The sequence below is a fragment of the Bombina bombina genome, chromosome 2 (assembly GCF_027579735.1).
Source record: "Bombina bombina isolate aBomBom1 chromosome 2, aBomBom1.pri, whole genome shotgun sequence".
In the NCBI taxonomy this organism is placed as follows: Eukaryota; Metazoa; Chordata; class Amphibia; order Anura; family Bombinatoridae; genus Bombina; species Bombina bombina.
The window spans coordinates 55,704,264-55,719,642 of NC_069500.1; the positions used below are offsets into that span (position 1 = coordinate 55,704,264).

At 36.7% G+C, this 15,379-nt stretch overlaps 1 protein-coding gene across 3 annotated transcripts in view; it reads left to right on the forward strand.

Annotated features, from left to right (window-relative positions):
• Positions 1 to 15,379, forward strand: part of SETBP1 (SET binding protein 1) — a 283,742-nt gene that overhangs the window by 217,933 nt on the left and 50,430 nt on the right. For all 3 annotated transcript variants that reach the window (XM_053701056.1, XM_053701055.1, XM_053701057.1), the window contains one exon: positions 4,303 to 7,747. In XM_053701056.1, coding sequence (XP_053557031.1) covers positions 4,450 to 7,747 — 3,298 coding nt within the window. In that variant the 5' untranslated portion in view covers positions 4,303 to 4,449. The remainder of the gene's footprint in view (positions 1 to 4,302; positions 7,748 to 15,379) is intronic.

A 15,379-nucleotide genomic window follows, 5' to 3' on the forward strand; every position in this document is an offset into this window, starting at 1 on the left:
CACTGGATTAATAAGACTCTTAGAAAACTATTCCGCAGTTGTATAATAAAGTAATACTGTGTTTTAGGACTGGGGTTGTTTGTAATCCGTTTTGTTAAAGGGATATGAAACCCAACATTTTTATTTCAGGATTCAGATAGAGCTTGCGCTTTTAAGCGTCATTCTATTTTACTTTAAAGGGACACTGAACCCATTTTTTTTCTTTTGTGATTCAGATAGAGCATGCAATTGTAAGCAACTTTCTAATTTACTCCTATTATAAATGTTTTTTCGTTCTCTTGCTAACTTTATTTGAAAAATAAGGAATCTAAGCTTTTTTCTTTGTTCAGAACTCTGGACAGCAGTTTTTGATTGGTAGATCAATTTATCCACCAATCCGCAAGGATGGGCCGGCATCTAAACTTACATTCTTGCATTTCAAATAAAGATACCAAGAGAATAAAGAAAATTTGATAATAGAAGTAAATTAGAATGTTGCTTAAAATTGCATGCTCTATCTGAATCACACAAAAAAAATTGGGTTCAGTGTCCCTTTAATTATCTATTTTTCTTTGATCTCTTGGTATCTTTTGCTGAAAAGCAGGGACATATGCTTAGGAGCCAGCTCATTTCTGGAGCACTATATGGCAGTAGTTTTGCAAGAATGTTATCCATTTGCAAGAGCACTATTTCCTACCATGTATTGCTTCAGATGCCTACCTAGGTATCTCTTCAACACAAAATACTATGGGAATGAAGGAAATTTGATAACAGAAGTAAATTGGAAACATTTAAAAAAAAAATTGTATGCTCTGTCTGAATCACAATTTTTTTTGAGAGTTTTATATCCCTTTAACTATCCTAGAATTTACACCATTTGCGGATTTAAAGGGTTGCATTAGTTAAAATACATAATTTTGTACTGGATAATTCAATTTGAAATGGTTGGATTTTCAGTCATCAGTTTTAAAAAAAAGTGCTAAACTTACCCTTTCTGTTCCGCGGGCTCCTCGCTAAAGTCAGCAGCAAATCGCAATGATTTCTGCAAAGTATAAGCAACTGCTTAGTGTTTTTTGTAACTACAGTGAAACAAACTATTTACCATCCCTTTAAAGGAACAAACACGGTCATGTTGTAAACATCACTCTTCATTGCTGTTTATATACATTTACCATCGTCCCTTTAATGTGTAACAGTATCAGATTTAACCAATCAAGTGCAAGAGTTCAAATAAAGCAGTCCATTCACATCAATTTATTCCTTCAAGGGTTAATCTGCACCATACAGAATCCAAGTCATAGCGTGACCTCTATGGAGAAAATGACTTATTGTGAAAAATATGCGCTGATAATAAAACGGCTGTCAAAATGTTTTCAAAACAAACTGTTCACTTGAGGAGTATTATGAAAATATTGTTTGAGAAAATAGTGTTTTCCATTTTTGGGATGTGTGTTAGACATTCATACGAAAGGAAATCATTCCACTTGCCATGTTTAGTTAAAGAAAATCTTATTAAGCTTTTCTTTTATGGAAATATGGTTGACTTATTAGAAGAAGGCTTATATCTATCTTTAGCTCTTATGTCAGGATCTTTGACTACTTTGTAATTAGTTAATTGGTGTTATTTTTAATTATTATTTGCACTGTAAACTTGGAGTTATTTCCTTGCATATGGTTTTTGAGAACTTTTTTTGTACAAGCAGCAATGTTGCCTTTCCCCAAAATGTTGCTTTAACAATCAGCATTTTCACTGGTGCAAAAATGTTGGGTTATCCCTAATTTACATTTTAAATTTCAACATTCTGGATAAAGTGACACTAGAGATATATTATGCATGCAAAATTGTTATATCTGTATTCTCATGCCAGAGATTTTGTTGTCCTGGAGAAATCCTTGTTGGAACATTTTAAAACAAACATATATAGATGGATATCCTTTGCATCTCAATAAGTGAATAAATGTAATGCTATATAAAGCAGTGTATCAAGCAAAGTATAAATTAAAGGTACAGTAAAGTCAAAAGGCCCATTATAGTAAAAAATATATGAAAAAATAAATGACATGCTTTAATCTGTTAGAGCATCTAATTTTAATACGTATCGTCCCTAGACAAGAAAACACAGCTGATCCAATCAGAAGCACTATTTGCATGACTTATTTTTCCACTCGGGACCAGCAGTGTTCTGCGAGTCGAGGGTGGTACTTCTACTGTGTGTTTAATCTTTTTGCAGGGTTTAAAACAAAATAGTTTAGGGTTGATAAAATTACCTGCTCTAATGGATTAGGGCATATCATTTTTTTTTAATATAATAGCTCTTTAACCCCTTAATGACCACAGCACTTTTCCATTTTTTGTCCGTTTGGGACCAAGGCTATTTTTACATTTCTGCGGTGTTTGTGTTTAGCTGTAATTTTCCTCTTACTCATTTACTGTACCCACACATATTATATACCGTTTTTCTCTAGCCCCTAACCACACTGATCCCCCACCAAGCAGCTTTCTAACCCTCCCCCTCTTCCTTAATGGGCGCCATCTTGGGTACTGGCAGCTGTCTGCCAGTACCCAGTTTAGTAAAAAAAGTATGATTTTTGGTTTTTTTTTTGCCCTTTTCTGTAGTGTAGCTTCCCCCCCCCCCCCCCCAAGACCAACCTCCCACCCCTTCAGGAACCCTTAGATGAGCATTATTATTTTTTTATTTGTTTTTTTTTTAACTTTTCTTAACTTTTTTTTTTTCTGCAGTGTAGCGGTTCCCTCCCGCTCCCACCCCGTGCACGCGCCCGCCCGCCGCCCCCGTGCACGCGCGTGCTCCCGTGCGCGCCACCGTATGTCCCATACCCGATCACGCCCCCCTCCACTCCACCCGGCACATCGATGGCCGCCCACCCGCCTCCCAGGCTTGCTCCCACCCACCAACGATACCGGCCACCGATGTCCGGTGCAGAGAGGGCCACAGAGTGGCTCTCTCTGCATCGGATGGCCAAGGGGGGTTATTGCAGGATGCCTCGATATCGAGGCATCACTGCAATAACCGGAAAGCAGCTGGAAGCGAGCAGGATCGCTTCCAGCTGCTTTCCAGACCAAGGACGTACGCCACACGTCCTCGGTCATTAACTGTATTTTTTTTGAGGACGTGTGGCGTACGTCCTTGGTCATTAAGGGGTTAAACATTTATAGAGCATTCAATCAACTTTCCAATTTACTTGTATTTGCAACAATGTTTCTAGCAATGTTGCACATAGTTGCAAACACTTGCCATATAATGCTAAAGAAATGTGAACACTCCTAAACTCTTGCCTATCTAGGTTTACTGATCAACAAAGAATACCAAGAGAACAGCAGAATTTGATGATATAAGTAAATTGTAAAGTTTTCTAAAATGACATGCTCTATCTGAATCATGAAAGTTTAAAGGGACACTGAACCCATTTTTTTTTCTTTTGTGATTCAGATAGAGCATGCATTTTTAAGCAACTTTCTAAGTTACATCTATTATCAGTTTTTCTTCGTTCTCTTGCTATCTTTATTTGAAAAAGAAGGCATCTGTTTTTTGTTTTGTTTTTTGTTCAGAACTCTGGACAGCACTTTTTTATCGTTGGATGAATTTATCCACCAATCCGCAAGAGCAACCCAGGTTGTTAACCAAAAATGGGCCGGCATCTAAACTTACATTCTTGCATTTCAAATAAAGATACCAAGAGAATAAAGACAATTTGATAATAGGAGTAAATTAGAAAGTTGCTTAAAGGGACACTGAACCCAAATTTTTTCTTTTGTGATTCAGATAGAGCATGTAATTTTAAGCAACTTTCTAATTTACTCCTATTATCATTTTTTCTTCGTTCTCTTGTTATCTTTATTTAAAAAGAAGGCATCTAAGCTTTTTTTTTTGTTTCAGGACTCTGGATAGCACTTTTTTTATTGGTGAATGAATTTATCCACCAATCAGCAAGAACAACCCAGGTTGTTCACCAAAAATGGGCCGGCATCTAAACTTACATTCCTGAATTTCAAATAAAGATACCAAGAGAAAGAAGAAAATTGCATGCTCTATCTGAATTCTGAAAGAAAAAATTTGGGTTGTGTCCCTTTAAAACTGCATGCTCTATCTGAATCACAAAAGATAAAAATTTGGGTTCAGTGTCCCTTTAATTTAGATTTTACTTTCTCTTTAAGTGGTTCTGTATCCCTCTTTAAAACAATTCCACCATCAAATACACTGTAGTTATTATGACATTTTTGCTATTTTATCTATGATCTGATTGTAAAAAAAATTTTAGCAGAAAAAATGCTCAAAATTAAATATTTTTTGTTATTTTTCACAGGTACATGAAAAAATTCAGAAACATCCCGGTCTACGTTATGACACCGGCAACGCACCGGACATCACCAATGATACCTTAAAACCAAAGCACCAGCAGAAAAATAGCCAGCTGAATCTTGACTGGCTATCAAGTTCAGATAGTGGAACAATGACACAAAGCAGCTTTTCAGATGCAGAGCCCAGCAAAGATGTCACCAAGAGCCCAACTCCAGAGATTGTTTCCCCATTTCTGAAGTCTCAATCAAAAAAATTGAATGTGGGTGGCCCCTGGACTCAGCTGTCAAATACTAAGGAGGTGACATCATGCAATGGGGTACCATCTCCTAGTAATACTCCCGTTACACCTAGCATCCTTACTAATAATAGCGAAGCGGAAGGGCTCACACCTTTAGATGATCGAAAGACTGGTCAGGCAGAGCCCCCAGAGCCATCTGCTGGCAATGCGAAAAAAAAGTGTGTCAGAAAAGACTTAAGTCAACCAACACAGTTGTCGGAGCTTGAATGGGGCAAATCAAATACAAAAGCACTTGAACCCAAAACTCATGAGACTGTAGAAAATATAAAAAATAGTCTTGCTGCAAACGATGTTTTACCAGCACAACAAAAATGCCAGGATGTATCTTCTGTTAATGATTGTGAAAATGACCCAAGCCATGTGCGATTAACTGTTCCAGTAAAATCTTCAACTGTAGAACCACCTGCCAATAAAAGGAAGAAAAGACCGGCTTTAAAAAGTACTATGGAAAGGAAGTCGCAAGAAGACCAGCTTTCAGGAAGACTGTCAATAAATGAAATAAGAAACCAAATTATTTCTCAACCCCAAGGAAACAAAAAAGAAAACAGAGTCATTAAGCAGGGTAAAGCTATTGGCAATGAATTTCTATCAAAGTTAACTGATATCAGGGGTATTGGGGGGGAAATGTTCATAAACAATGTAACCCATCTTCAAAAATCAATGGTTTTACCAAATTCAAAAGCCATTTTAGAAACCCTTAAATCAAAAGCAAATTTGCAACACCCCAAACTTATAGCTAAAAGAAGATGGACAGCAGGTAAACCCAAAATAAATCCGTCTCATGAAAGTTCAGTTTCATTGATGGATAAAATAGTTGTTGAGCCTCCCTCAGCCTACCCTATAACTCCATCAAGCCCACTGTACACCAATACAGATAGCCTTACCGTAATTACACCAGTGAAGAAGAAAAGGGGTAGACCAAAGAAACAGCCTTTGCTCACTGTTGAGACAATCCATGAGGGGACCTCTACTAGTCCAGTTAGCCCAATAAACAGGGAGTTCTCTGGTGTAAAGAAGAGAAAAGGAAGGCACTGTCATTCTGACCTGGTCCAAATAGCACCAGTTATAGACAAGTCAATTGGGGAGTTAGAATTTCACAGAAAAGTGGGAAAGCTTGGAATGCTAGATAAGAAAACTATAAAAACCATCAACAAGATGAAAACTTTAAAAAGGAAAAATATTCTAAACCAAATTTTATCTTGCTCAAGTAGCATAGCCTTGAAATCAAAAGCTCAGCCACAGTCAAATGCAATAGCAACTGTAGCCACAACTCTAGATGCTAGATTAGGCAAACAGATTAATGTTAGTAAGAGGGGGACAATCTATATTGGAAAGAAAAGGGGGAGAAAGCCAAGAATAGAGCAGACTCCCCAACATAATGATAATAGAACAGCCATTAAACAGCCAAGGCCCATTTCTAGCCAGCCTGAAAACCCAGCAGTGCCTTCCAACTTGCAGTCACTTGTGGCATCTTCACCAGCAGCTATTCACACGCTTACAACACAGTTATTAAGTTCTAATGGAAATCTTAGTCCTGCCAGCACTGATACAATATTTTCAGATTTAAAAACTATGCCAAATCTTCAACCAATCAGTGCTCTTCCAACAAAAACTCAGAAAGGATTACATGGCACTACTTGGAAGTTGTCTCCCCCAAGGTTATTGGCTCACTCACCTTCTCATTTGTGTGATATAGGCTCCCTAAAGGAAGTCACACTCTCACCAGTAAGTGAGTCTCATAGTGAGGAGACCATACCAAGTGATAGTGGAATTGGTACAGACAACAATAGCACTTCTGATCAAGCAGAGAAAAGCTCAGAATCACGTAGGAGGTACTCATTTGATTTTTGTACTTTGGACAATCCAGAGGCTACACCATCTGACACCAGCACAAAGAGCAAGCATAGTCACAGGCAGAAACATCTTCTAGTTGATAACTTTCTTGTTCATGAAAGTGTTAAAAAGCCAAAGCACAAGAGGAGGCGGAAAAGTCTACAGAACAGGGACAATCTGCAGTTCCTTGCAGATCTTGAGGAACTTATCAATAAATTTCAAGTGTTCAGAATTTCTCATAGAAGCTATTCATACTACCATGAAAATCCTTATCCGAGTATTTTCAGGATTAATTTTGATCACTACTACCCTGTGCCATATATCCAGTACGATCCATTGCTCTACCTTCGCAGGACCTCTGACATGAAATCCAAGAAAAAGCGTGGTAGACCTGCCAAAACCAATGACACCATGACAAAGGTGCCTTTTTTACAAGGGTATGGATACCCTATTCCCAGTGGAAGTTACTATGCACCATATGGAATGCCTTACACATCAATGCCTATGATGAACCTTGGTTATTATGGTCAGTATCCAGCTCCGTTGTATCTGTCTCACACACTTGGAGCAACCTCTCCATTTATGAGACCTTCTGTACCACCACCGCAGTTTCACACCAGCTCTCATATGAAGATGTCTGCAGCAGCCAAGCATAAAACAAAGCATGGTATGCATCTACAATCTTCAATTGGAATGAGTCTAGGAGACATTCAGTCTCCTTTGGCTCCTTCGAAAACTGGAGGAGTCGGGCTTCCAAGCAGCCGACTTCACAAAAGGAAACACAAACATAAGCACAAGCATAAGGATGATCGTATCTTAGGTACACACAGTGATTTTGGTGGTCTTTTTTCGGGCAAGTCTACTAGCTTTTCAGGGCATGTAACAAATGAAAAGCTGACCCCTTTGGGCAAAGACCTTTCCTCTGTAAATGACAAAAATAAACATAAAGAGAAACAGAAGCACCAGCATTGTGAACCTGGACAGAGAGGTTCAAAAAGTAATTTTGAGGTGGATTCACTTTCATCTTTGTCCCTTTCTGATGCTCAGCACTGGACACAATCAAAAGATAGAACTGAATTAAGCAATGAAGCTGTTGATAGCTGCATAAAAAGGTACTCTGGAAATAATGATTGTAATGCAAGGACAGATTCCTCTGACTTATTTGTTGAAAAGAATTCATCATCTGAAAGGAGGGATAGTGACATAAGTGGAAATAAAAGACGAAGCTTTGAAGGCTTCGGATCCTACAGAGAAAAGGATATTCAGTCTTTTAGAATGAACAAGAAAGACCGAAGTCCTTTTGATGCCGGGACAACAGGTAAGTTCATTTTAAATTTATATTTCATTTAGAAGAAAATCTAGAAAACAATACATTGGATGCAATTTAATAGTCTTTTTTGTATGTCCCATTGAAAATGGTAAATGCTGGTGAACTGGGATTTAAAGGGACAGTCTACTCAAGGATTTTTATTGTTTAAATAGATAGATAATCCCTTTATTACCCATTCCCCTGTTTTGCATAACCAACACAGTTATATTAACCTCTTAAGGACATATGACGGAATTTTTCCGTCATAAAACAATTGAGCAAACAGAAAGCTGTGTCCTTAAAGGGTTAATATACTTTTTACCTTGTATCTAAGCCTCTGCAGACTGTCCCCTTATTTCAGCACTTTTGATCGTCTTGCATTTTAGCTAAAAACCACATTGGTTATGCAAAACAGAGGAATGGGTAAAAAAAAAAAGGGATTATCTATAATTTTAAAAAATACAATTTTTTCAAGTGGACTGTCTGTGTTAAAGGGACATAAATGCTATAATGCAAGTTCACTCCTATAGATTCCTTTGCACATGAAATATATAACACCTCTTTAAATATAAGTTACAGTATTTTATATGTAATTTACCTTTGAAATCTCAAAAATCTGCTACAGGTAGACAAAAGGGGAAGCTCCTGTAGAGAAAATTCTGAGGTAAATTAAATATAAAATATTTACTTTTTTTTTAAAAAAAAAGGCATTATATATTTCATGTGCAAAGGAATATATTTGAGTTAACTTTCATATAAACTTTACTGTCTATGTAATCACTGTAAGTGATGGCTATCACAGTTAGACTTTTTGTCCCCCTCCAGCTACCAAAAACATTTATGAATATCATATTTTACTCACAAAACACACTCGCAACAAAGCCTTTAAAATAATTCTTAAATTTAATGAATAAGTGCCACTTAGGGGCACTTTCATCATTTAACTTTATATTAAAGCTTCTTTTTTAAAATATTTAACCTTCTTTATGGAAAACAGACTGATGATCCTCCTGCTGTAGTTAGCAGAACGATGACAAATTCGACTTCCTCCAATCGTTAAGTTGCCTCACGAGCTGGGTGCTAAAGGGGGGTACGCAACGTTTGGAGGAAGCCGGATTCGTCATCAATCTACTAACCACAGCAGGAGCTGAGTGCGAAGGATCGCGAGTCTGCTTTCCATAAAGAAAAGGTATTTTTAAAAAAGAAACTTAAATGTTTATAAGAATATTTTAAGATACCAGGCACTTTTTCTTTAAACCTTTTATTCACTTTAAAGTGAAGGTCCATTTTTATAAATTAGTGCTCGGTTTTTAATAAACCTATTAAAAACAAGGGCACTTTAATTCATCAAAATTGACATTTTACCGTTTTCTTTAAAAACTTACGTTTTAATCCTGACAGCTGCTCCAGCACTTCCTCCGCCCGTCGCAAGCCGTCTTCGCGGGTCCAAAATGACGTATCCGGCTTCCTCCAATCACAGCGTTCCATCTGGCCAAGATTCCCCGGGGGGGAAACTGTGATTGGAGGAAGCCTGATTCGTCATTTCTGACGTCTGCAGAGGCTTCCAATGGCCGGGGGAATCACTGGAGCGGCATTCAGTATTAAAAGGTAAACGTTTTTGAAGAAAACAGTGAAATGTCAATTTTTATGACTTAAAGTTCCCTTGTTTTTAATAGGTTTATTAAAAACCGGGCACTAATTCATCAAAATGGAACTTCACTTTAACCACTGTAAGGTAGTTTTGCCATTTTGAGTCACATATAGTTCTTTGACGCTTGTTGTTTTTCATTGGTCCTAGCTTCTCCTCCAAAGACTGTAATGGGATATTGTGGGCATTGTTCTTACATTTGCTTAGCATACATGACGGATTAATGAGCACACTGCAAAGATCCATATTAAAATACATGTTTAAAAGCAGTTAGAGCTATGATTTTATTAGCACAATTTACAGTGTTTGAGATCAAGAACAGCCCATGGGTAATGCCCTTGTAAACACATAATAAGTTGCACAATATTTGTAAATTAAAGTTTAAATGAATATAAAAAGGCAAAAAAGAAAATGTGTTAGTCATATAAGCAGCACTGCAATAACTACATGATCTAACAATGTTTATAACCCCTTTTTGCAGGGGTTCAACCGACAAACATTTCCAGAACATCAGTGCACTGCTGGAAGCTAGCTAAATACATATGCATCTTCTCATTGGCTCAATAGATATGTGCAGCCACCAATCAGCGGCTAGCTCCCAGTAGTGCATTGCTGCTGTTGAGCCTACCCAAGTATGCTTTTCAACTAATATTGCAAAGCATATTTGTTATAGGAGTAAATTAGAAAGTACTTTAACATTGAATGCTATCTGAATAATGAAATAAAACATTTGGGTTTCATATCCCTTTAAATTTTCTTAGATCAGATAGAGAACTGAATTTTAAAAACTTTCCAATTTACATCTCTTACCAAATTTGTTTTGCTCTCTTGGTACCTAATATGTTCAGCTAGCTCACAGCAGTGCATTTCTGCTTATTCAACAAAGGATACTAAGAGAATGAAGCAAATTAGAGAATAGACGTAAAATGGAATGTTGTTTAGAATCATGAAAGAAAAATACTGCGTTTCATGTCCCTTTTAACTCTGATATACAGTCTGTTTTTGATAGTGTTTTCATTATTGCATTTTTAGTGTGTGGGGTTTCTGTAATTAGGGAGTTGGGCATATTACAGTTAAATCTGTTAATGTAGTCAGCATGATTAGCATTAGTTTTGGAAAGACAACTAGTTTACTCATTTTCAAAAATTTTTTTACTTTATCTCTATTTTAAAATGTACTCACTTTAATTAAAAGCTACAGCAAAAATGAAATGATCATCAAATGGTCAGCTTCAAATATAAGTAATTAGCTAAAAGGCTTTCCTCATTTCTCATAAAGCATTTATTGTAGCTGATGTTTAGTGTTGCTGTTTAATGTTGTATACTTTAATTTTCTAATTAAACCACATTTAATTATACATAGTCTCTGCAGCAAAGATTTATTTTTATTTAAAAATGTTGGAGTACATTCTCACTAAAATAAATATTTGTTTTTTAAATTATTCTTAAATAAATTATGTCCTTGCTGTATGTGCTTAAAGGGACATAAAACTGCATTAAAGGGACAGTCAATACCAAATTGGTTATTGTTTAAAAAGATGGATAACGCTTTTACTACCCATTCCCAGCTTTGCAGAACCAACGTTATATTAATATACTTTATAACATTTAAACCTCTAAATTTTTGCCTGTTTCTAAGCCACTACAGACAGCCTCTTATCACGTTTTTTTATTTGCTTCTCACAACAAGAGACTGCTAGTTCATATAGACCATATAGATAACATTGCTCTCTGTCCCGTGGAGTTGTGGCTGACACTGCACTAATTGGCTAAAATGCAAGACAATAGATAATAAATAAATAGCCATGTGATCAAGGGCCTGTAAAAATAGGCTTAGATACAAGGTAATCACAGAGGTAAAAAGTATATTAATATAACTCTGTTGGTTGTGCAAAACTGGGGAATGGGTAATAAAGGGATTATATATCTTTTTAAACAATAAAAACTTTGGAGATTTCTGTCCCTTTAAGTAAACACTCTACTGTGTTAGATAATTTTATCATTGCACTGTTTTTTTGCATATAAACACATAGTTAAAGGGATATTAAACACCAACTGCTAGATTACAAGTGGCACTCTAACGTAGTAAAATATATTACCCACCTTAACATGCGCGTGTATTACAAGTTAAAAGTAAACGTGACCGCATTAATAATAATAATGGATGTACTGTAAATATTTTGCATTCCAGTGTTCTTCACTTAGAAGAAAATGTTATATGTATTTTTAAATATTTATATATCTGTATACTTGCAAAACTATGCGTCATAAGACAGGGTGCACTCGGAGCTATTATAGAGAGTTATGCGACAGTGTCTGTGCAAGCAGTCCCAAAAAATACAATTATTAGTTGTTACAGAAAGAGTTCAGTAAATATACTACTAGAACCAGAGTAGGACAGGGCTGCACCAAATACCAAAAAAATTGCTTTATTCAAAGATTAAAAAAAGAGACACAAGATAAGCCTTTACCTAATAAACCTCTAATAAACCTCTTGTACCTACTGTATAAAAAGAGAGAGCTGATAAATACAGATCATACAGAGTATTATTACGTTATATCCCCCACATGCTAGCATGTGCCTAAGCCGGCATAGAACAGTCCTCAACTACTCCGGGCTCATAGTGTAACACCCGCCGGTTAAGCAAGACTAAATACCGTCCGCAAACATAGAATAGTCCTCAATTATTCTGGACACTTGAGTGTTAAAACACGCTCCGGTCATTCAAGACTTGTACTGTCCCGTAGGATATCACCCTGCTTAGATAGCAATGCTGTGTATCTTTATGGGCCAATATCGACTCCTTTATAACTCAGGGTAGTTATCCCTGGTGGATAGAAGCGCCACCGCCTACTTTGCAAGACTTATTACCGCCCGGCTTACCTTCACCTAGTCGTTCCGGTGTGGTGCCTGTTTCCTGGCCACCTATTGCCTCTGTAACAACGTGCTGTGTGCCTGTGCGGTTCTTCACTTGCTAATCCCGTAGGTGGGGAATTTTTCTTCCTCTGTAAGACCCAAATCAGAGCTGCTTCACAACGCTATTACTGTGGAGCAGCTCTGATTTGAGTCTTACAGAGATATATATTTTTTTTAAAAAGCACGGTTGTGATATCTGAAGTCCTGAAGTTTACTTTCAGCAGTATTAGCTTGTGTGCGAGCGCTAAACACAGCTCCACTTGTAAACAAATGTTTCTTTCCTGAGTAAGAATTTCAAACAACTTTCCCATTTATTTCTAACATACAATGTACTTATTTTTGTTGGTATCTGGGAGCTAGGAGCCTATCTAAGTATGTTTTTAAACAAAAGGCTATAAAGAGATCAAAGCAGTGCGGATCAGGTCCGACAGACATCGCTGAATGCGGAGAGCAATAAGCTCTCCGTATTCAGCATTGCACCAGCAGCTCACAAGAGCTGCTGGTGCAACGCCGCCCCCTGCAGACTCGCGGCCAATCGGCCGCCAGCAGGGAGGTGTCAATCAACCCGGTCGTACTCGATCGGGTTGAATTGTGGCGATCTATGTCCGCCTGCTCAGAGCAGGCAGACAGAGTTATGGAGCAGCAGTCTTTAGACACGGGCCCTCAAGCTCCATTCGGAAAAAATTGGGGCTTCATGTCCTTTTAAAGTCAGCCCCAGAGCTGCAGTGTACTACTGGGAGCTAGCTGAACACACCTGGTGAGCCAATGACAAAAAGCATATGTGTGTAGCCACCAATCACCAACTAGCTGGGGCCTACCTAGGTATGCTTTTCAGCAATTACATTTGATAATAGAAGTAAATTGAAAATCCTTTTAAAAATGCACATTTTATCTGAATCATGAAAATCTCATTTTGATTTTTTAAATTCCTTTAACCTTTTCAAAAAGGTTAAATGTGTAGTCAGATTTGCCCTTCTGGAACACGCCAGTTTTGCTTTTTGCGAGTATAAAGCTCATCTGGCGTAGCAGAGAAGCACAACTTCTTCTTGTGTTTTTAAACCTCTTTGCATTGTAAAAGAAATCAATTTGTTTAAAAATAAAATTCATCCGTCTTTTATAACTGTAAAATTAGTGCAACCTCCTTGTCCATCTGCTTTATAAGTCGCCTTTTCTCTTCTTAATTTACCTTTTTATTACAAACACACAGATGTACTGTGATATGGGCATTGCCTTCCGCTTTTATAGTTTACTTCCTGAAATATTCTCGTGACATATTAATTATTAACCTAAGATGACATAGTCGGTTGCCGCATATCTCACAGTTTTGTTCCTTTTGCCTTCACATTATCTGCCTTATTTGCAAGCTGTGTTTTGAAATGACGCCTTTATAATATATAGAAAATGTATTTTTAATACATTTTTTAAAACAAAAAATGTTCACATTACCTGTTTAAATTTAATAAAGGGATATATAAATTAAAGGGACACTCAATCAAAATTAAACTTTCATTATTCAGATAGAGCATGCAATTTTAAACAACTTTCCAATTTACTTCCATTAACAAAATGTGCACAGTCTTTTTATATTTAAACTTTTTGAGTCACCAGCTCCTACTGAGCATGTGCAAGAATAAGTGTGTATGCATTTGTGATTGGCTGATGCCTGTCACATGGTACGTGTATGCATTTGTGATTGGCTGATGGCTGTCACATGGTACAGGGGGAGTGGAAAAAGACATAACTTTTAAAATGGTCAGAAAAAAAAATCTACTACTCATTTGAAGTTCAGACCAAGTGCTATTGCATTGTCTTGTTATCTTGCATTTGTTGATTATGTAAATCTACAGTGTTGACTGGTCCTTTAAAAATTAAACTTTTATGATTCCGAAAATTTGATCCCACATTGCCAATAAATCAGGCCACACATTTTTTAGTATAAAAAGGCCATACCTTCTTTATTAGAAGATCAATTGACCACTTAACGATCACCGACATACCCTGTACGTACACATACCCCCTTAGATATCTTGAAAGTGTACTGCAGGTCACTGCGCTAGATCTACATTCCTCCAACAACTACGCTAGTAATAGGGTATGTCAGTCATTAAGAGGTTAAACATTGAAACATTTGAAGAATTATTAAACCATTTAAAAATAAAACTTACCAAAATCTTTTCCCAATCCAGAGCTATTTTATTCACTTACAGGGCCAGGGTATATAATTAAAAAAATATATAAATAAAAAATAAATTGTTTTGATAAAAAACAAAATAAAATAAGAAACAATGTTTTTTTTTAGCCAGTGCTTGACAGATCGGTTTACAAATTAGGAGCCAGTAAGAATATTTGGGAGCCAGGCATATTTTTAGGAGCCAGACAGTTGGATTTGTATATAGATATATGGAGAATAACCCAAAAAAGTTAGGAGCCAGGGGTAAAATGATAGGAGCCAGTGGCTCCCAGGCTCCTGGGTTTGTCGAGCCCTGCTTTAAGCATATATGATAACCCTAAACAAATACACATGAGCAGGACAGGAGCTAGCCCAACTAGAGGAAATATGGGTGATCAGTGTTTAGCAGATGGGAAGAAATATAGGAGTAGCTTAGAATGTGGAAGTAAGGGGCCTCATTAAAAGCACAATCTGTCACCTCTGTGCCTTGTGTTTGAAATGTGTTTGTGAGTGTAGTAGGGTGACCACATTTCCAAACTGCCATTCAGGGACACCCACCCCACAAAAAAAAAAAAAAAAAAAAAAGAGATGATTTTGACACCACTTTTTTTTTTTTTTTTTGAAAGAAAAAGAAAAAAAAGTGGTCACCAGTTTAGACTAGTGGGCTAGTGGAAATTTGGAGAAATATATATATATATATATATATATATATATATATATATCTCAAATACATCAGGTACTTCAGTTTAATAATCAAAGTAAAAATAAATTCTTTATGACAACATAAAATGACCAGTTTTGCCCTTTGGTATCTGAAATTATTCATCTAAAGCATAGAAAAGAAGGAAACTTTAAATGTTTTTCTAAACACATCGTCTGGATGTGATTCAAATGTAAATTCATTTAA